Below are 23006 nucleotides of genomic sequence, written 5' to 3'. Positions count from 1 at the left end.
CATGCTTTTCCTCACCAAAACAATGGAGTTAAATTGTATGTAGAATTACTTAACAATTCCTTGAAACATCATGCCATGTCTCTTAAGGGACACTTCTGCAAATCATCACTGGCGTGAACTGCCTTAGGTGTTCGTTTTTACTCACTTTATTCAATTATTTATAAATCCTAGAAATGGAGTAATTGGGTAAAATGATGTACATATTTTAAGGCTCCTAGCATAGATTGCCTAAACAGTCTTCCCAAAGGTTATGCCAATTTGTATTCCAAACAATATCGTGTGGAATGCTCCTCTCCCCTAAACTTTTACCAGTACTGGGAATTAATAATTTGTAAAAGGCCCACTTCCCTTTCTGGGGAACGGGAGTCTTATCTGACTGCATGTGTCAAGGAAGGCTCCAGAATTGGAGAAGATATCACCTAGAGTTTAGAAATAATGGATCATTGATTAGAGCTCAAAAAATACAAATTGCTAGTAAATCTGACATAGACATATTCCTCAAACAGACAAAATAAACTTGATGGAATGGAAGAAAGACTAGGATGTTAAAATAAGGAAAAGATTTAAATTAGCAAGGTCAATATTGATAAGAGTGTAATGAAACTAGGATCTTCAAGGCTACTACAGCTTTCTGCCTCTGCCTCAAAGTTTCTTTCACTTGAAGTCACCATATTTAATAAAGAGGTAAATTTCTTTTGCCTCCTTATTAAAGAGGTTATGGGTTTAAAAGGTAGAGAAACACTGTTCTTTATATTTTTCAATGAGCTCAAGTGTGCCCAAGAGTCTCACTGCCAATGCAGATGTTAGTCTATGCCTGGATACCTGCAGGTGAGGCAGAGATAATACACAGCTGTGAGGCTGCTTTATTAAGGCTCAGCTAAGCCTGGCTCCTAAGCAAGCACCCCCATTCACAGTCACTTATCTGATTATTCACAGTGAGCTTTCAGACAGGTCAGTCTTAAAGCTACAACCAACAAGGCCTTTACCCCTTATGAGAAACCATGATCACCCTTTCTGGATTTGTGGAAGGAGCCTTTGGGATGGATGTTGAAGCCAGCATGTAGAATTACTGTGGCTATTGAAATACTGTTATGTTACTTTAGTATCTCATTTTTTGTTTTATAAGGGATTGGTCACTGTTGTGTGAGCAGAAAGGTGAGGCTGAGGATGCAGATAGCTCTTCTTAGATAGGATACCCATAACTTGCTGGTCAATATACCAGAAGGGCTTAAAACAAATGCTAGCTTGGGTTAGTGGTAAAGTGGTAGATCAGGACATAAGGCCAAAACTTAAATCAGGTTGACGCCTACCTCTTTCAAGCCCAAAGCTGCTTCAGTCACTACCACCCAACCTCCCCCTCAACCCAACAAACCTTGCCCATGAAATGAATATTCTTCCAGGTCTCAGCTGTAAAATGATAGCCACTCAGAAGAAGTGTGAGGATGTAGGTGCCAGAAAAGCAGTATTCACTCAGGTACTTCTCCTTCACGTCACCAAAATACATCTGCAGCTGGAAGTGAGGTGAAAAAAACGTCATACTTGTACAACAACAAGCACTTCTCCAAAGACCTCGTTTTCACCATTAGAGCTGATCAAGACAGAAGAACGGCCCAGCTCACATGGGCCTGAGAGTTGGCCCCAGTGCAGGGCTTTGGGAGTGGTGCTACAATCCTTCAATGAACGTAAGGGCTCATAGTTTAGGGTCTGTTAAGGAATCTTTTCCTCCATGGGTTCTGTGACATATTAATAAGTGCTCCCAGAAAGAAGTAGTTTCTGTAGTCTAATAGGTTCAGAAACACTGAATTTTACAAGTTTCCCATCCCTTGTGAAATTTGAGCTTCACAATCACATTAGCTAAAAGATGTGAAAAATCTTGCATGAAAGCTATTAATCTTTGTTTAATTAGAGTTCTCTATATGCTCTCGACCAAAGTCTTTTGTTTGGAGCCTCTCAGCATCTCAGGGAAAGAGTGTCATCAAAAGCCTTGCCACTCAGTTTAGTCTCTGGACTAGCAGCATCAGTATCCCCTGAGAGCTTGTTAGTCTTCATCCCCATCTGCCAGTGCAGATGTGCTTTTTAATATGATCTCCACATGATCACATATACAGTAATGTTTAATAAAAGCTTCTCTGGAACCCAGTTGAGGAAGCATTTTGCTCAAGACTCCAAGATGCTCATCTTTCTCCACAGATCATCACGAGGTGCAAAAAGCCTCCCTTAAGCGTTTTGTAAAATGATGAGGCATATTTGAGTGGCTCTATCTGAATGCCATGAATGCCCATTTTTCATATTCTAACTTAGACAAAATACTAGATTAAATTCCAAATGTCCAGGCTCTTTTTCAAGAAAAAATTATTAGAGTATAGTTGACATATAATGCTGTACTAGTTTCAGGTGTACAGCAAAGTGAATTAGTTATACACACATCCATTCTTTTCTCCCATATAGGCTATTACAGAATATTGAGATTTCCCTGTGCTTTACAGTAGGTCCTTGTTAAGTATATATTTTATATATAATAGTAGTATGTATATGTTAATCCCAATCTCCTAATTTACCCCTCCACCCTCCTCCCAATTTCCTCTTTGGTAACCATAAATTTGATTTTGAAATTTGTGAGTTTGTTTCTGTTTTAGAAATAAGTTCTTTTGTATCATTTTTTTTTAGATTCCACATATAAGTAAGACCATATGATATTTGCCTTTCTCTGTGACTTGCTTCACTTAGTATGATAATTTCTAGGTCCATCCATGTTGCTGCAAATGGCATTATTTTATTCGTTTTTATGGCTGAGTAATACTCCATTGTATATATGCACCACATCTTCTTTATCCATTCATGTGTGGATTGAAATTTCAGTTGCTTCCATGTCTTGGCTAATTTAAATACTGCTGCAATGAATGTTGGGTTGCACATATCTTTTCGAATTATGGTTTTCTCCAGATATATGCCCAGGAGCAGGATTGCTGGATCATATGGTAGTTCTATATTTACCTTTTTTTTTTTTTGCCATTTCTTGGGCCACTCCTGCAGCATGTGGAGGTTCCCAGGCTAGGGGTCTAATCGGAGCTGTAGCCACCGGCCTATGCCAGAGCCACTGCAACATGGGATCCGAGTGGAGTCTGCAACCTACACCACAGCTCACGGCAACGCTGGATTCTTAACCCACTGAGCAAGGCCAGGGACCGAACCGGCAACCTCATGGTTCCTAGTCGGATTCGTTAACCACTGAGCACGACAGGAACTCCAATATGTTTACATTTTTTTTAAGGAAATTTATTTTTATTTCTTTGTATTTTTATTTATTATTATTATTATTATTATTGTCTTTTTGTCTTTTTAGGGCCGCATCCGCAGCATATGGCGATTACCAGGCTAAGGGTCCAATTGGAGCTTAGCCACAGCCACAGCCACAGCCACAGCCACAGCCACAGCCACACAGGATCCAAGTCGCGTCTGCGAACTACAACACAGCTCAAGGCAACTACAGATCCTTAACCCACTGAGCCTGGCAAGGGATTGAACCCGCAACCTCATGGTTCCGAGTCGGATTCGTTTACCACTGAGCCATGACTGGAACACCTATATTTAGTTTTTTAAGGACCTTCCATACTGTCCTCTGTACTGGCTGCACCAATTTATATTCCTACCAACAGTGTAGGAAGGTTCCCTTTTCTCCACACCCTCTCCAGCATTTATTGTTTTAGGCTTTTTTGTTTTTGGAGGGTTTTTTTGTTTGTTTTTTTGATGATGGCCATTCTGACCAGTGTGAGGTCATTCCTCATTATAGTTTTGATTTGCATTTCTCTAATAATTAGTGATGTTGAGCATCTTTCCATGTGCCTTTTGGCCATCTGTCTGTCTTCTTTGGAGAAATGTCTATTTAGGTTTTCTGCCCAGTTTTTTATTGTGATTTGGTGTTTTGATATAAAGCTGCATGAGACATTTGTATATTTTGGAGATCAATCCTTTTATGGTCACCTGTTTGCAAAGACTTTCTCCCATTCTGTGGATTGTCTTTTCAGTTTTTTTTATATGGTTTCCTTGGTTGTGCAAAAGCTTTTAAGTTTAATTAGGTCTTACTTGTTTATTTTTGTTTTTATTTTCGTTACTCTAAGAGGTGGATCTAAAAAGATATTACTGTGATTTATGTCAAAGACTGTTCTGCCTATGTTTTCCTCTAGGAGTTTTATATTATCTGGCCTTATGTTTAGATCTTTAATCCATTTTGAGTTTATATTTGTGTGTGGTGTTAGAAATTGTTCTAATTTCATTCTTTTACATATAGCTGTCCAGGTTTCCCAGAACTACTTATTGAAGAGACTGTAATTTCTCCATTATATATTCTTGCCTCCTTTGTCATAGATTAGTTGACCATAGGTGTGTAGGTTTATCTCTGGGCTTTCTATCTTGTTCCATTGATCTATATTTCTGTTTTTATGTCAATATCACACTGTTTTGATGACTGTAGCTTTGTAGTATAGTCTAAAGGAGCCTGATTCCTCTAGTTCCATTTTTCTTTTTCAAGATTGCTTTGGTTATTCAGGATTTTTTGTGTTTCCATACAAATTAAAAATTTTTTTCTGTTCTAGTCCTGTGAAAAATGCTATTAGTAATTTGATAGGTATTATTCTGAATCTATCTTAGTCATTTTAACAATATTGATTCTTCCAATTCAAGAGCAAAGTATATCTTTCTATCTGTTTGTGTCATCTTTAATTTCTTTCATCAGCATCTTACAGTTTTCAGAGTATAGGTCTTTTGCCTTTTTAGTTAGATTTATTCCTAGGTATTTTATTATTTTTGATGTGATGGCAAATGGGATCATTTCCTTAATTTCTTTCTGATCTTTCATTGTTAGTGTATAGGAAAGCAAAAGATTTCTGTGTATTAATTTCATATCCTGCAGCTTTACCAAATTTATTGATGAGCTCTAAGAGTTTTCTGATAGCATCTTTAGGATTTTCTATGTATAGTATTATGTCATCTGCAAACAGCAACAGTTTTACTTCTTCTTTTCCAATTTGGATTCCTTTTATTTATTTTTCTTCTCTGATTGGCATGGCTAGGATTTCCAAAACTATGCTGAGTAAAAATGGCAAGAGTGGACATCCTTGTCTTGTTGTTGATCTTAGGGGAAATGCTTTCAGCTTTTCACTGCTGAGAGTAATGTTAGCTGTGGGTTTGTCATATATGGCCTTTATTATGTTGAGGTAGGTTCCCTCTGTGCCTCCTCCTAAGGGAGGAGGGTGGAGTGGCATCCGGGTTTATGAGCCAGCCCAGATGTGAGTGTGGGAGGTGGGAGGTGAGTGTGGCAACCAGGTGTGCAGGCTGGGAGGTGAATGTGGCACCTGGGAGGTGAGTATGGCAACCAGGTATGCAGGCTCACTCCAGCAGAAGGATGCAGGACAGTGGTCAGGGCAAGTGGGCCAGCCCAGGCAGGAGCCTTTCTCAGGGCCCGCAGAGGCAGGGGCGTGTGAGGGGAGAGGTGGCAATGGTGGCCTTGCCCCTCACATACCACTTAACAATGATACTTAGCCTTCCTCCCTGAATATTCCCAACTGTAGTACTCTGCCCCCGCAGCCCCTCCACACAGCCAACAGAAGTCCTCTCCCCAAGTCTGTTCCCTAAACCCCTGTTCCAGCACCCAGCCCCTGCCCCTATCAGCAGACATGCATCTCAGGCTAGGGCACACAGGGCAGTGGCATGGACCATCTGTGAGGTCTCAATCTGTCCCACCTGCCACAGAGCAGTTGTTCTGTTCTCCAAGCCTTCCAAGCTCCTTTCTAGTCTCAGCTTATCTCCTTGCTGGTGAGGGGCTCCCCCTAGTATAGGAATCTCTCCTCCCCTTCAGCTCCCTCCCAGGGGCACCTGCTTCTGTTTCTCCCTTTTTTTCTTTTTTCCCTTCATCCTAGCCAGTTACGTGAAGATCCCTCCTGTCCTTTCAAGTGTTTCAGTTCTTCTGCCAGTGTTCAGCAGGTGTCCTGTGAGGACTGTTCCACTTGTAGATATATTCCTGAGATATTTGTGGGAAGTGGGGAGCTCCACATCTTCCTACTCGGCCATCTTGGTTGCTCTGTGAAATGTTCAGGCTCTTGCACAATCTTCCTCCCTCCTGTTAGTGCCCACGAGAACAGCATTCATTTTTAATTAACTGCATATCTTCAGAATGAAAGCACCATTTACCATTCCAAGTGTCAACTAAAAAGAGCTGCTGTTTTGAGCCACTCCTAGATGATCTGTTTTCTTTTTTTCTTTTAGTTTTTGTTTTTGGCTACATCTGCGGCATGTGGAAGCTCCTGGGCCAGGGATCAAATGTGCACCACAGCAGCAACCTGAGCCACTGCAGTGACGACACCAGATCCTTAACCTGCTTTGCCACAAGGAAACTCTGATGATCTGTTTTTCTTAATCAGAGTAGACTCCATATCTTTCTCTCTCATCCCTACAAACTTCTGTCAGGTGGAGCTGGATCTTGAATGACTCAGTCCCTCAGGCAAGAAAAAAGTTGTACTTCAAATTTATGAGTAAGTAGGGGATATCTTGGACCTGCCTGATGGAAAAGGGTCTTAACCATGATGGTGTCTGTGGCAGATTCTATGAATTGTCTGTCTTCCTTCGGGGAAGGCAACAATGTTTTCAGCACCAGGAAGTAGCTCTGATAGATCTAAGGCTCTAAACCAGTCATAAAATCCTGCACCCTAACTTCCCAGCCAGTCCTGGCCAATGAGACATAAAAAAAAAAGACTGTTAAGGAGCTTCTGGGATAACTTTTGCTTTCCTGTAAAAAGGAACAGATGTGTCTGGTGCTACCCTTCTTCTGTCCTTGAACGTGGCTGTGATCCCCGAATCCACACCTTACGTCCATGAGAAAACAGAAAATTGGTTGAGATAGTCAAGCTGCTAACCCCATGCCAGCAGCTGCCTACTGCTGCATTTCCAATTGAGTGAGAACAATAAGACCTGTTTTGTTTAAGCCATTGTATGCCAAGTTATCAAAGACTGTCAGTGAACATATTTCTAACTGGGTGTACCATCTGGGCTTCTCTAACATGTGTGCTGAATCTTGGTCACATTAGCACAGACTTGAAGAGCAGACTAGCATCCTCATGCTGTCAAGGGCACAGGGCATTGGTAACAGCTGCCGTTTCTAGTCACTTACCTCTGCCCAAGGCCGAGAGCAGAACGCTTCCAATGTGCTAGTCACCTTTGACTGAGATGAGCCTTCCTCTGATGTAAGGTTTAAAAACCCCATCACATAGTAAAAAGCTGAAAATGCCTGCAAGAGAAAAATGCCGAGTTTTGTGCGGTGTCCAGAACAAAAGGACATTGATTCACTGTCCCGAAGGCTGAACCCCTAGTGCAAGTGCCCAGAAATCACTATGAAATAAATTCCTGGACCAGGTGATATTCCAGACCCAAGAGCTGTTTCCTTCCTGGAAGAGGGGTCACTTTGCTGCTGACATGCATTTCTGAGCCACCTGGTAGGTAATTTTCTCTATAATTTTAATAGGAGAATCAGGGAGAATGAAAGATGGGGAAAAGAGAAGATAAGACAGAAGAAGAGCTTACAAAAATCCTATCTTTAAAAAACTATGTATTATGTATAAAGTTTTTAAAAACAAAAGCTGGGAAATTCTTTACAAAGGTAATACGAGTGGTCTATAGCAAAATTATAAGATTTTTTTCCTTTTTATTTATGCCCCCTTTTGCCCATTTTTATAACATACATGTATTGTTTTCCTTAACTAGCCAATCTTTATTTAACAAATATTTATTGCAGGTCTATCATGAGCTGAGCACAACTCAAAAGTTTTTAAAAATCATCATCATACATGAGAATTATATAAAAAGTTAAAAGTATGAATGAGTGAAAAAAAACATTCTAGAGTAATGGAAATAAAAAAAAATAAACAAATGGGACCTAATTAAACTTAAAATCTTTTACACAGCAAAGGAAACCATAAGCAAAACATAAACACAACCTATGGACTAGGAGAAAATATTTGTAAATGATGAAACCAACAAGGTATTAATTTCCAAAATATACAAACAGCTCGTACAGCTTAATCTCAAGAAAACAAACAACCCAATTTAAAAAATGGACAGAAGACTTAGACATTTCTCCAAAGAAGACAGACAGATGGCCTAAAAGCACATGAAAAGATGCTCAATATCACTAATTATTACAGAAGTGCACATCAAAACTACAATGAGGTATCACCTCACACCAGTCAGAATATCCATCAGGGAAAAGTCTACAAATAATAAAGGCTGGAGAGGGTACAGCAAAAAGGGAGCCCTTCTATACTGTTGGTGGGAATGTAAATTAGAGCAGCCACTATAGAGAAGAGTATAAAGGTTCCTTAAAAAAGAAAGTTCCTTTGTGATCCAGCAGTCCTATTCCTGGGCATATATCTGGAGAAAACTCTAATTCAAAAAGAAACATACAATGCATCTATTTGACAGGCGTGGAGCAATTACTGTCTGCCACTCAGGTTTCCACTATAGATGCAAGAAGAAAGCATCCTTGCACGTTCTGTCTATCTGATTGTGGCAGCCCAGATTGAATGAGGGAATACAGGGGGAAATATTTTGCAACTCACAAATAACCTTGTGAACATAAAAGCCTGCTTTACTCCAAAGGGAAAAAAAAAATTAACAAAACAATACATACAGCTTAACATTCATGGCAGCACCATTTACCATAGCTTAATAAGACATGGAAGCCAAGACATGGAAGCAATCTAAGTGTCCACCAACAGGTATATGGAAAGCTATGGTGTGTGTGTGTGTGTGTGTGTGTGTGTGTGTGTGTGTGTGTGAGAGAGAGAGAGAGAGAGAGAGAGAGAGAGAGAGAGAGAGAGAGAGAGAGAGAGAGATGGAATACTACTCAGCCATAAAAAAAGAATGAAATAATGCCATTTACAGCAACATGGATAGACCTAGAGATTATCATGCTAAGTGAAGAAAGTCAGACAAAAACAAATATCATATGATACCACTTACATCTTTTAAAATGATATAAAAATGAATCTATTTATAAAATAGAAATAGACTCATAGACATAGAGAACAAACTTATGGTTACCAAGGGGAAAAGTGGGGGGAGGAGAGGAGGGAGAAATTAGGAGTTTGGAATTAACATATACACACAATTATGTATAAAAATAGATAAACAGTAAGGACCACTTAAAGAGAACTGCAATTAACTATGACATATAGGCTTCTAAACTGTTTTCTTCCACTCTTATACATATAATTTTTATTATACTTTATACCACACTATAGCTGCTTTTTTGACCCTCTTAATATAGTATGGATTTAAAGAGGAAAAAATAATTGAGCATCATTTGCTAGATAAGGCAAGTCAAACCCCAGCTCTAGTACTTTTTCTTTCTTACCTGCCCTAAAAATGTGCCAGTTTTTAGACAGAATCGTTTTGGAGGCCATAGGAGCACATCACTTATTTATTCAACGAACACTGCTCTGTGTGCTAGGCACTCGGCTGAGTCAGTTTACTACTGTGATTATTAAAGAGGGAAAAAAAGCATTTGCTATACTAGAATTGGTTTTGATTAGGGATTATATTTTGCCTCCTGTAAAATTACTAAATCAAAAATGAGTGTAGAAAGGAAATGTGATTCTCAAAACAAGCCAAGCAACGTTCATACGTAATTCTCATCAGCACAAAGATCCAGGAGGGCAAAGAAACAAGCTTTTGGTGGCAAAAAAACAGGTTAGAGGGGATCCCAATGAGGGCTCAATTCTGAGAACAGGACTCAGAGAACAGGAAAAGTGTTCTCTACCAAGCAACATTCCTGCTGGAATAGGCCTTATGCTTCATTCCAGCCAAAATAAGCCCAACGCCAGCTTCTTTAAAACTGCACTATTGGGTCAACAATGAGATCCTGCTGTATAGCACTGGGAACTATATCTAGTCACTTATGATGGAGCATGATAGAGGATAATGTGAGAAAAAGAATGTACATATGTATGTTTGACTGGGTCACTTTGCTGTATGGTGGAGAATTGACAGAACACTGTAAACCATCTATAATGGAAAAAATAAAAATCGTTTTAAAAAGGCAACAGCATAAAAATCTAAAAAACCTGCTGCGTTACTTAAAAAATATTTTAAAATATTTTATACATATATAACATATCTGATTTAACAAAAATGACTAAATTTGAGTACATTTGTCCTTTTTTTTTTTTTTTTTTTTTTTTTTTGTCTTTTTGCTATTTCTTGGGCTGCTCCCATGGCATATGGAGGTTCCCAGGCTAGGGGTCTAATCGGAGCTGTAGTCACCAGCCTACGCCAGAGCCACAGCAACGCGGGATCCGAGCCGCATCTGCAACCTACAGCACAGCTCACAGCAACACCGGATAGTTAACCGAACCCGAACCCGCAACCTCAACAACAATGGTTCCTAGTCGGATTCGTTAACCACTGCGCCACGATGGGAACTCCACATTTGTCCTTTTTAATAAGTTTTCTTTCATTTATTTTTTGGCTTGATTTTCTCCTCCACTTCTAGTTCCAACAGAAACACCCATTAACAACTTAATATGATCTTCCATTTTCCCCCCATTGCTCATATAATCATATACAACACACATATATGAAAAGTGCTTTTTACATGAAATTTTAAACACATTCTGCATCTTGTTTTTCTTTTCTCTTTTTCTTTCTTTCTTCTTTTTTTTTTTTCTTTTTAGGGCCACACCCATGGCATATGGAGGTTCCCAGGCTAGGGATCAAATCAGAGCTGCAACCGCCAGCCTATGCCACGGCCACAGCAACATGGGATCCAAGCCGCATCTGCGACTTACACCACAGTTTATCGAAATGCCAGATCCCCAACCCACAGAGTGAGGACAGGGATTGAACCTGCGTCCTCATGGATACTAGCTGGATTTGTTTCTGCTGCACCACAATGGGAATTCCTGCATCTTGTTTTTCTTACTCAGCAATACTTTGTGAAAATCCCTCCAATTAAGCTGGGGACACTCTAATGGCTACACGAGAGTCCACACTGTTAATGTACACAATTGATTCAATAACTTCCTACTGGTGAGTATTCCCTTGATTCCAGTATTTTTGCCTATAGGCAATATTGCTATAAATACCTCTCAACATTTAGCTTCTGAACTGGCATGCTTATTCCTCTGGGGAAGCTGAGCTCCCTAGGAGCTCTGAAAGGCAGCCTCCACATCCCTTGAACTCAGGAATTCCAACGCTTTAAATATTATATCCCAGTTGCAGAACAAGATCATGGTATGGCCCTCTTTCTGCCGCTTTAACCCAAGTCACCATCATCTCTTGTGTGGACACTGCAGTGACCTCTTAGTTGGTCTCCACAGTACCTTTCTGGTCCTATTCCAATCCACCCTGAATATGGCAGTCATAGGAATCTTTTAAAAACAAATTAAGGAGTTCCCATTACGGCCCACTGGGTTAAGAAACTAAAATCCATGAGGATTTGGCTTCGATCCCTGGCCTCACTCAGTGGGCTAAAGATCCAGCCTTGCCGCAAGCTGTGGCATAGACAGCGGATGTGGCTCAGACCCTGCCTTGCTGTGGCTGTGGTGTAGGCCAGCAGCTGCAGCTCTGATTTGACCCCTAGCCTGGGAACTTCCATATGCTGCAGGTGTGGCCCTAAATAAGAAAAAACAAAAACAAAACAAATTTAATCATATCACTCCTCTGCTTAAAGCTTTCAGAGACTCCTAATTATGCCTTGATTAAGTCCAAATTCTACCAGATGTCTCAAGACCAGGCATGTTCTAACCCTTCCCATCAGGCTAATACCACCTCATACCACTTCCCACCTTGCCCACCACATCCCAGCCACCCTGGCCTTCATCATGCCAAGCTTTTCTTCTTGTTGTACATATGCTGTCACCTCTGCTGGAGTTCTATTGACTTCCAGGTCACCTCCTCAGAGAGATCTAATCACCTACTTGGACTGGGACACTCTGTTAATCCCTTTCACAGTACTGCTTCTTTCTTCCCAGCAGTTGCCACAGTTTGATTTGCTTTTGTCTATTTGCTTTTCCAGTCTCTCATCTGCCTGCCTTCTAGAATACTAGCTACATGATGTCAGGGACCATATCTGCCATGTTCTCAGCTGAATCTCCAGTATTAATATGCCATGTGGCACATGGAAGAGCTCTATAAATGTGTAAGTATCAGAAAACTGCTCTCTAGTTCCTAGAGCACTGGCTAGAATGTAAGAGACACTTGGTGAATCTTTGTTGATTGAGAGACTGGATAAATCCAGAGACTGGAGAGCTATGATATGTATAGCTAATGCCTGAAAAAGATTCTCCCCTTTTAATTAAAACTATTAAGAGTGTTTTTCTCATGGGAGTTCCCGTGTGGCCAAATGGTTAAGGATCTAACATTGTCATTGCTGTGGCTCATGTCACTCACTCCTGTGGTGTGGGTTTGATCCCTGGCTTTACAATGCAGTACTGTTAACCATAAGGACAATGTTACACAGTAGATTTCTAGAACTTATCTGGAATAACTGAAACTTTATGCCCATTGATTAGCAACTCCCCATTTCTCCCCTCCCTCCAACCCCTAGCAACCACCATTCTACTGTCTGACTGATTCTATAAGTTTGATTATTTTAGATACCTCATATAAGTGGAATCATGCAGTATTTTTCCTTTTGTGACTGCTTATTTTACCTAGCATAATATATCAAGTTTCATTTTTGTCTCATATCAAAAGATTTCCTTCTTTTTAAGGCTAAATAATATTCTACATTTAAACAAATCCAATCATCTGTCAACATCCGTCAATAGACCTTTAGGTTGTTTCCACATCTTGGCTATTAGGAATAGTGCTATAAGGGACATTAGTGTGCTAATATTGCTTCCAGATCCTGACTTTAATTCTTTTGTAAAAACACTTCTGGCATAATTGCTCTGGATAGGACTTCTGGTAATATATTGAATTTAAGTGGTAAGAGAGGACATCCTTTTCTTGTTCCTGATCTTAAAAGGAAATCTTTCAGTTTTCAACATTGAATATGATGTTAGTTGTGCGTTTTTCACATACAGCTTTTACTGTGATGAGGTAATCTCCTTCTCTTCCTAGTTTATGGAGAGTTTTTATCATAAGAGTGTTAAATTTAGATAATCATATGGTTTTTATCCTTTATTATTTTAAATAATTTTTTGTGCATCTAAGATAATCATGTGGTTTTTATCTTTTATTATTTTAATATGTGTATCATATTAATTGATTTTTGTATGTTGAACCATCATTGCATCCCAGGGATAAATCCCACTTAGTCATTGTATATGACCCTTTTAATATACTGTTAGGTTCAGCTTGCTAGCATTTTGTTGAGGATTTTAGCTGTGTTGTTTAATTTCCACATGTTTTTTAATTTTCTAGTTTCCTTTTGCTATTGATTTCTAGTTTCATTCTATTGTGATTAGAAAAAAAGAACTGGTCTGGTTTCAGTTTTCTTCAATTTTTTTGAGACTTGTATTGTGTCCTAACACATGATCTATCTTAGAGAATGTTCCATGTGCACTTGGGGAAGGTGTATATTCTGCTGCTGTTGGGTGGAATGTCCTATATTTGTCTATTAAGTCCATTTGATCAAGTTTGCTGTTTCTCTGGTAAATTTCTGATTGTCTTATCTATATTGAAAGTGAGGTATTAAAGCCTCTTATTATTATTTACTGCTATCTAATTCTCCCATCAGTTCTATCTAAACCAACAGCCATTTTTTAAATTTACTTCTTTCTTGACTTTTGGCTGTATATCATTCATCAACAAATATTTATGAATACCAACTATGTTCCAAGCAGTGATCAAAAGAGATGAAAAGCCCTGCACTCAAGTGGAAGGCAACAGAACTCAAACAAATAAACAACAGGAAGATGGATGGTAATGAGTGCCATAAAGATAAAGCCTTTTGTTATATATTCTGCATATATATATAACCCTTTATCAGATTATAGAGAAGTTTGCAAAGTAGGCATAATTCATTTACAATTTCTTCCAGTCCAGATGCAATTTTTTTCAGGGGCATTTTTATTATAACTGTTGCTTGTAATGTAACTAACATCCCACCTTTATGAGGTTTCCAAGAAACCAAATCCAGAAAGTTAACCAAAAGCCAAATTTGTCTATAGAGAAAGAAAAAAAGGTTTGCTAAATCATTTCCAAAGATTTGTAAACATATTGAGAATACTTTGGGGGAAAAAAGATTAAATGAAGCATTTGTAGTCACAGAAGGAACACGTATTATAGTCTAACCTCAAGATCCTGCCCCAAACTGACCACCTTATTCCCCTACCCCTCATTCTAACTTGGGTACTAGTTCTATCTCTCCCCTATTCTAACTTGATTATTCATTCTAACTTTCTTCCTTCTCTAACATGATATATGTTTGTATTAATAGATATTAGGTTGGCTCTATCCTAGAAGGAAGCATTTTAGAGACAGGAGCAGCATCAATTTCAGAGTTATCTGTCTCTGGCTTATGTGTCTGTATTTGCTCTCCATACTTCTAAACAGACTTGACCTCTGACACTTGTATGGCACTCAACCCTAGCTACTGCATTGCTTGGGCTCATGATTCCATTTTAATCTACTGCATTTGTTCTAGATTAAGGGCTCTGAATTTGGGGCTCATGGGTCCACCTCAAGGGAACATGAGGTCTTTTAAATTGTATGCAAAAATTCTAGTATACCTTTATACGTCCATTTTTCTGCTTGGGAGACCTTAGCTTTCATCACATTCTCCAGAGTCTTGTGATCCTCTGAAGAGTTAATGACTGCTCTCTTGAAGACATTATGCTAAGTGAAATAAGTCAGTCACAAAAGGACAAATATTATATGATTCTACTTATATGTGGTACCTGGAATAGTCAAATTAATAGCAACAGAAGGCAGAATGGTGGCTGCAAGGGGCTGAGGGGAAAGAGAAATGGGGAGTTTGTGTTTTGCTTAATGGGTAGAGTTTCTGTTTGGGAAGATGAAAAAGCTCTAGAGATGGTAGAATGATTTATCTAGATAGCCTCAATATTTCTTTGATTATGCAGGTTATAATTTAGAATTTTCAAAACAATCAAATAAACAATATGGAATAAGCAATAATATTGTCATATATGGAATAGAAAGTAAATTAAGTATGGCTTAATGACTATTACAAACACTTGAACCAAGTTTGAAGTAATGTTTTAAATTCCTTCTCCTGGAGTTCCCGTCGTGGCGCAGTGGTTAACGAATCCGACTAGGAACCATGAGGTTGCGGGTTCGGTTCCTGCCCTTTCTCAGTGGGTTAACGATCCGGCGTTGCCGTGAGCTGTGGTGTAGGTTGCAGACGCAGCTCAGATCCCACGTTGCTGTGGCTCTGGTGTAGGCCGGTGGCTACAGCTCCGATTCAACCCCTGACCTGGGAACCTCCATATGCCGCGGGAGCAGCCCAAGAAATAGCAACAACAACAAAAGACAAAAAAATAAATAAATAAATAAATTCCTTCTCCTTTTTGTATTATTAAAAATTTCTAAGATAGTTATGTTACTTTATACATATACATATACATGGAAACAGACTATCTGTAGCCGCTGTAGAGCTCAAGTCTTAGAATTAGAATCAAGTGTAAATCCTGCTGTCTGAGAGGTGGCAATGTGTCTATTAACCTTTCTTTTCTTCTTAGATAGCTGTGTTCCAATAAGGTTATCTATTTCTCTTCCCCACTCCAGGACTAGTCCGTTCATATTCATATTCATTTATTTTTTTCATTCCATCTACTTGTCAATCTTTTTAAAAATTAAAAAAAATTTTTAATGTGGTCAAAGACATTGTCTAATAAAATATCCTTAGGATTTAATTTTGGAACAGCTCTGCTTTGTCCTAGGACTGGTATGATAGGTATAATGAAAATTATGTATCTGATTACATTTTATTTTTCCCCTTAGCTACTCACCTAGTAAAGCTAAGTACACACACACATACATACACAGTATACATATATAAACAATTTTTTATTTTTAATGTTCTTTCATCCCAATTCTATTGAATTTATTTATACCATTTATTATTTATACACATGACAAAATGTGATCTTTAAAAAAAAAATCCCTGAAGTACCTCATAAGTAATTCCCCAAAGATGTTCGTTCCTCTTTCTTTTTGGTGTTTCTAATCTGTCTACAAATTGGATTCTGTCTAGCAACCAAGGTCACGGTGTAGTCAAGCTGACATGGGTATTGACCATTTTTAATACTCTATTTACAAACTAAGAATTAGATCATCAGTACTGGATGCAATTGTGGTAAATTCTCTCCCTGCAAATACTCTGTGGCTTGAGAATAACCAGGCTAACTGGTTCTGGAAACAATGGGAATGCAACTGGATTTGGGGGCTTCAGGTAGCTATACTTCAAGATGCTAGACCTGGCAATGGGAACTTACTGCAAGAGTGACAGCCTAGAATGAAGACTATTTGTTAGGAGAAAGAACTAACCTTTTTTAAGTGCTCATCTGTGGTAGAGTAGTATGTTAGCTTTTTGCTATCTGCAGTGATATGCTGTAGCTGGCACTTACCCACTCACAAGACCTAATTGTTAAACTTCAGGAGTTCTGTGAGCCAGCTGATGTCATGCTGGCAGCCTAAAACAGGCCTTAGGGGAGTACTCATATCATGCAAATTGGCAAAAGTCACAAATCAGCCCCTCCATTCCCAGAGAGCTGGTTGTTAGACATTTACCAGTTCACCACTGCTTGTCTAGTTTATCACTCACAACTAGCAGTGAGATAGGTATTTCGTTCTCACTTCATAAATGAGAAAATGGATTCCCCCCCCCCCCAAAAAAAACCCCGCAATCTTTAGGCTTTAGGGAGAAATTACAGAAGGGACTTTAAAAAATCTGAAACAGAAAGAAAATGCCAAAATAGGAATAGGTACAGGTGCAGTGCTGACCCTAAGGCCAATATTCAGAGAAGAAAGATCCTGTTAGGAGGAAGGCAATGAGCTAATTTAAGGAGACCGCCAAACTAAAGTTCAGAAGGCTGTGAGAAAGATTTCACTGAGGGACTAAGGGACCAAACAGAAAAGCCACCAGGAGAAGCTCAAGGCACCCCCACACCTTTCCAACTCTATGTCTCCCTGTCCTGATTGGGGGAATCACATTCAAAGGCAAGAAATTCCACCCCTGCCCCCACCCCTCCAGCCTTAAACCTGCCAAATTGGAAGGGTTTGTCAAGCTTGAAGGCAAGAATCGGGCCATGTTTTCCAAGAAGCAAAGGTTTCCAAAAAGTTTGAAAGTCAACACAAAATAATATACTCCTTTTTCTTCAGATGTACTTCCTAGCAATAACTGGAATAGAAAAGGCCCTTGGCTGTTCCCAGCATCCCTGGCCATCCTTTCCCTTTTGTGGCACCTCCCTTCTCTTCCAGCAGATAGATCCAAGGCAAGGGACTTGGCCCAAAAAAAGCCCAAGATGGGCAGCCAGTGCCAGTTCAGCGTTAAGAGTCTAGTTTGTTCTGAATTTGGGTTTGGAGCCAATGAATGACCAATTATTACTTTGCCGGTCACTGTGTAGTCATGTATTTCCCTCAGGAAACTGGAAGGGAAGGAAAACTGTGGTCTGGGTCATAGTTAAGGTATGCCAGGATTCCTGATTCTACCCATTGTTTCCCAGAAACCAAGGGAATGAAGAGCTCCATACAGTTCACAAGTGGCAAATCCAGAATTTAAGCCAGGTATGATGATTACAGGGCCTGTGCTCTCTCAAGAAGTTCTTTCTGTGACACTGGGCTGGGCCAGAAGACCTTGGGAGAAACCCTTCTGCTGGGGTCTAAAGGGAGAGTTGAACCTCCTTCCCCACATGCTGATCTATTTTCTGAAAAAGGGAGAAAGTGTAAAGGCAAGACAAAAGCTCATTGTTTCTTTGAATAATATCTTAAGTGATTATGTATTAGTCCATAACTGGAACTCAATTAATGATAGCTAGTTTAGCAATATACTAATAAACTATGACTGTAGTAATTCTTGGTCTCTAGGACTGAAATATGAATTTGAATAATGAGTAGAACAAGGAGCATCTCTTCTACCTCTGCTCAAATATTTTATCTTCTTCTGGAATAATCAAGAGGGAATTTGGAGTTGGGGTTCAAATAGTCCTCAAACTCTTCAAGGTGTAATGAAAATGGTGCTATCTTCTTGTATCCTTGGGATTTCCTGAGTTTCTACTTCCTAAGTGTTTTTATAGAGGAAAACCCTTACCTAAAACATCTAACTGCTACTTTTCCTTCTTCTGACATCTGAGAAGCTACTTGTGGCAGATCCTAATGGATGCCTACCCAACAGCCAGTCCCACCTCCTGGCTTACAGATTCCTGATTTTACCCAGTGGAGGAAACCAATTTGTTCAGGAAGACTCCCCATTTCCACGGGATAAACAATGATTAGTCTATACCAACCATGGTAACCCATTCTCCTTTATCACAGATTGATTTAGAAGTGTGCATTTTAGCAAATTCTCACCAATGGCATCAGAAAAGATGGTTGTTGGTACTTCTACAAAGCTGGAGAAAGATGCATGCAAGATAAACTTCCTTCTTTCCTATGATGGCTTTGCATGTGAAGACACAATGCTTAGGGCAGTAGCTACCATCTTAGCACCGCAATAAGGTCATGAAAATAATTGAAAAGCTGATCCCAAGCCCTGATATTGTCAAGCTAATGAACTAATCCTGAATTATCTTTCTCAAGGCTTACTACCAGGTAGGGTTCCCTGGTGGCCTAATGGTTAAGGACTTGGTATTATCAGTGCTATGGCTTGAGTTATTGCTGTGGCTTGGTTTTAATCCCTAGCCCAGGAACTTCTGTCATGGGTATAGCCAAGAAAGAAAAAAAGATAAAAGAAAAAAGAAAAGGCTTACTATCATGTGAGGGAAAAATAAGTTATATTATTTGAACCCCTTGAAGGTACATATTTGGTAGTTTGCAACCAAAATAATTTCAACTAAAACATCATCATTTCACAAACTTACCGCAAAATCCCCTTGAGGTAATGGTAAGAAAACCCCATCAAAGGAACAACGAGAGTAAGGGCAGTAACTGGTGTTGAAGAGTGGACGGATGCTTTGCTGGCATTTCTGAAAGTCTCCAGTGCCTTGGATTTCAAGTTCAGGAAATGGAAGAGACGTCAAAAATCTCCTGGTGCAGGGAGCCTCATAAAGGTGACTCACATTCATTCTCCTCTGGTATCCAGAGTGAAAGCATGGTTCATGGATGGTTCCATTTGTATTCTAAATGGAAAAATCACTTGAAGACATCATGTGCAAATGCCTTGGGTGCAAAAGCACCAGTCAGACTTCATTAATGTGTTGCAATTGAACAACATCCAAGTACTCAGTACTGGCAGTAGTTTGTCCCTGTGATGCCTTTTTTACCCTTGGGAATAGTCATATTTGTAAAATAGGCACCAGAAGTGGTATCGGATATAAATGAAATTTCACTACTCCTAGAAAGCTAATATAGTTGAAACTAGACCCAGAAACTCCATTCATTTTATATGTCCCCTAGTGCCTAGTAATAGTTGCATAGGTCAGAAGCAGATTCACTAGGAAAACTCCCAAGGCTCTTAAAATTCTGAGTTTTAGTAGTAATTTGCTGGGAGTTTGCCTATCTATATCCCTGCTCCAACCTCCAAGCAAAAAAGCAAAAGCTTGGAGTTCCTGTTGTGGCTCAGCAGTTAACGAACCCGACTAGCATCATGAGGATGCATGTTTGATACAAGGCCTCACTCAGTGGGTTAAGGATCCAGCGTTGCTGTGAGCTGTGGTGTAGGTCACAGACGCAGCTCAGATCCTGCATTGCTGTGGCTATGGCATAGGCCAGCAGCTACAGCTCTGATTGGACCCCTAACCTGGGAACCTCCATATGCCATGGTTGCGGCCCTAAAAAGACAAAAAGGCAAAAAAAAAAAAAGCAAAATCTCCAAGAGTTGGAAGCACTTTAGATCATTTAAGGCAGGAGTATCAAGATGATTTCTAACCTACAACTTGCTATGTTCAAGAGAAGAAAGGGGACTGCTGTGGATAAGAGGCTTAGTGAAGCCTTAGGGCTCACTAGGTATCTCTCAGCAGTCCCTCCTCCCATGGCAGTCATCTTATTGATCTAGCTTCTGAGAACCAGAGAGAGTGCTTTGGAGGAAAGCAGATAACTGGTTGTCCCTTCAGTAGACTGGGAACAGCTGGGTTTGACATCCTTGCTCTGTGTCTGAGTGTGTTGGGTGGGTACATGATTTTGACTATGTTTAATTTTTCTTGCCTTCAAAAGGCAAAAAGTGTCTGGGGACAAGATTTGAAGTGTTGATCAATAAACTTTGTGTTTTCCCTGCAGTTTTTTTCTCTTTCCATGTTTTTTCTAACCCTGTTTTCTGAAGTTCATAGGAAACAGAGATGGAAAAGTGAGAAAGAGCTTAAAGTTGTCTGCATAAGCGTGCACGTGCGCACACACCCACACACACATCAGTACTCTAGCCTGTACTTCTCATATTCAACCCCACAGGGTGAGAAACTATTTTGCAAGAAAGGATCTGACTCGTGTCCTTGGAGATAATGCAGTAAACAAACATAGGAGATAAGAGTCTGGATGGGACAATTCACAGGGGTTGACCTGACGTAGTGAGATATCCTGCCTGAAAAGATTTGGAAAGTCCAGTAGCCAACTTCAGACCAATTACTGAAGTAGAAAGGGAAAACAACAGGATGTGGGGGCTTGTGGCCCAGTTGTGGGGAGCATAGTCTGGATTCATTATACTTGCCTTAAGGTCCTTGGTCAGTTTCTGCAAGAGTGCTTGATCCTTCCCATAGCATAAGAAACTGTGTGTGTATACACTGTAGTTCTTGCCATAGAGGCGGAAGTGCAGCGTGTTTTCTGGAGACTCGAGCACTTGGTTTTGGGGCACAAAAGTGATTTGTGTAGAGGCTCCTCCAAGGTCTAAAGCTCCATAGGTTTCCTGAGTATCACCTTTCCTTGGCTTCAGGTTAAACCAACCTGATTTCTGAAAGAAAGTACAGTCACCAGTGGTAGAAGTCTCTGGACACCCCCCTTTTCATACTATTTCTTAGACTTAAGGACTTCCTAAGGCAAAGGAGCAGGAGCACCAGAGGTTCCTGAGTCTGCATCAGATCAACAGCAAGAAAACAGGGGCTCAAAGACACAGCTCAGACTGCAGCAACAAAGAATCACTTTACAAACATGAGGTCTGGGGTCAGAAAGACTCAAGTTCAAATCCCCACTCATTTGCTCATTAGCCATGTGATCTTGGGCAGAACAATCACATTCTCTAAGCCTCAATTTGAGGTTCTAAAATGAGAGAACACCTCATATGGCTATTCTGAAGATTAAATCAAACAATACATGAAAAGTGTTTTGCTCAGCACAAGACACACAGCACTAGACGAATACTAGCTATCCTTATTTTAATGATAGTTTTTAATTTTTCTATAGTTCCATAAAGTAAAGATATGGATTCCTTATTCTCCAATGGTAAGAGTTTTTGTAAGAGAATTATACCTCTGCTACCCTTTCAAATGTGAGGGTAAATTAATTTGTTCATTTATCCATCATTCTTTCTGCTTAGTGATCCTTAGATAGCAATGGTATTGGCCCCCAGGGCGTCACCTCCTTGGGTGATGTTGGATAATCACCTGAATAAATTTGTCCAGCAGATAGTTGATAGTAATCCAGCCATAGGCACCTTCCTCTTGGCCAGTGATGATCCTGGCACCCTGGAAGTCAAAGGGGTATCTCGTGATGCTCTCTGCCACTGTAGACAGGATTTTGCTTGCCAAATTTTCATTTTTCATCCTGCACAAAGAGCTGAGGTTACTGATTTTGTTTGAATAACTACAAGTACCCAATGCAGCCAGAGCTTCCATCCAGTTCTCCTAGGAAATGAATTATTAAATTCTTCGGAAGGATGAAGGATGGTGATCCCCACACATGCTGTATGAGAAGCCCTGCTTTGGGGTGAGGCAGAACTACTCTTTTGGCCCCTTCTCTCCAAATCCAAATCCTTCCAATGCCTGCACAGGTTGGTCTTCTTAAAATAATATTTTCATTGTTCCCTGGCTCCAAGAAATTATCAGAGTAATTTTGATTACTGTGGTGGCGGTAGTTGAATATTGTTTGAATATTATTTGATCACTAAACCTAGAGCAAATATATGCTACATTAGCCACTGCTCATGGCCTCAGGCTGCTTACATAAAAACTTCTGCTTGAACGTTTTTTTGTTTTTTTGTTTTCTGTTTTGTTTTTTAGGGCTGTACCTGTGGCACATGGAGGTTCCCAGGCTAGGGGTCGAATCAGAGCTATAGGTGCTGGCCCACACCACAGCCACAGCAATGCATGATCCTAGCTTTGTCTGCCTACACCACAGCTCACAGCAATGTCGGATCCCTAACCCACTGAGCAAAGCCAAGGATCGAACCTGTATCCTTGTGGATACTAGTCAGATTTGTTTCCACTGTGCCACAACAGGAACTCCTGCTTGAAATTTTTATTTAGGGTTCTAGTAGACACCAGGTGGCAAATGTCCTGATATCCAACCTCAGTTGGTACCAGACCAGGAAAAAAAGTCTTTCTCATATTGCACCCTGGTTTTTAGGTCTGAGACTTTGAGATCTAAAGAAGAAATCTTCCAGGGTTGTCATAAGGAAGATGGAATACAATTGCTTCCAAGATCCAGGCAATACAATACTAAGAATCTCTGGGTCAGAAAATGCTGCCTTCCAACTGGCATTAGACCCCTATAATCTCTCATTTGAATGGCTTCCATACCCTACCAACTGGGTGCCTTATCTCCAGTTTTCCTTCCCTCCAATCCACCTCTCTACCAGTGTCACCAGTTGTGTAACATCCTTTAATAGCTTCCTATTATCTCCCAGATAAACTCCAACCTCCCTAGCATAGTCCACAAGGCACTCTGTGGTCTGAACCTTGCCTTCTCCA

The 23006-nt window shown here is 40.0% G+C and overlaps 1 protein-coding gene and 1 non-coding gene across 2 annotated transcripts in view; one reads left to right on the top strand and one right to left on the bottom strand.

Moving 5' to 3' along the window:
* Window positions 1-23006, bottom strand: part of ENTPD1 (ectonucleoside triphosphate diphosphohydrolase 1) — a gene marked incomplete at its 5' end in the record, with an annotated part of 39136 nt that overhangs the window by 1329 nt on the left and 14801 nt on the right. Inside the window, 5 exon segments of the mRNA NM_214153.1 lie at window positions 1373-1510; window positions 7163-7279; window positions 19035-19292; window positions 20813-21052; window positions 21702-21861. Of these exon segments, the coding sequence (NP_999318.1) occupies window positions 1373-1510; window positions 7163-7279; window positions 19035-19292; window positions 20813-21052; window positions 21702-21861 (913 nt within the window).
* On the top strand, window positions 8453-8586 carry LOC146397005 (small nucleolar RNA SNORA31). Its single transcript, XR_014828606.1, has one exon. It is a non-coding gene; the product is annotated as a small nucleolar RNA SNORA31 (small nucleolar RNA).

The sequence above is a fragment of the Sus scrofa genome, chromosome 14, assembly GCF_054392235.1.
Source record: "Sus scrofa isolate SSC_HxYL_T2T_F1_AM1 chromosome 14, Sscrofa_HxYL_maternal_Yorkshire_Landrace_v2.0, whole genome shotgun sequence".
Lineage (NCBI taxonomy): Eukaryota > Metazoa > Chordata > Mammalia > Artiodactyla > Suidae > Sus > Sus scrofa.
Note: the sequence above shows the minus strand (reverse complement) of the source record. Positions and strands in the feature narration are given on the sequence as shown.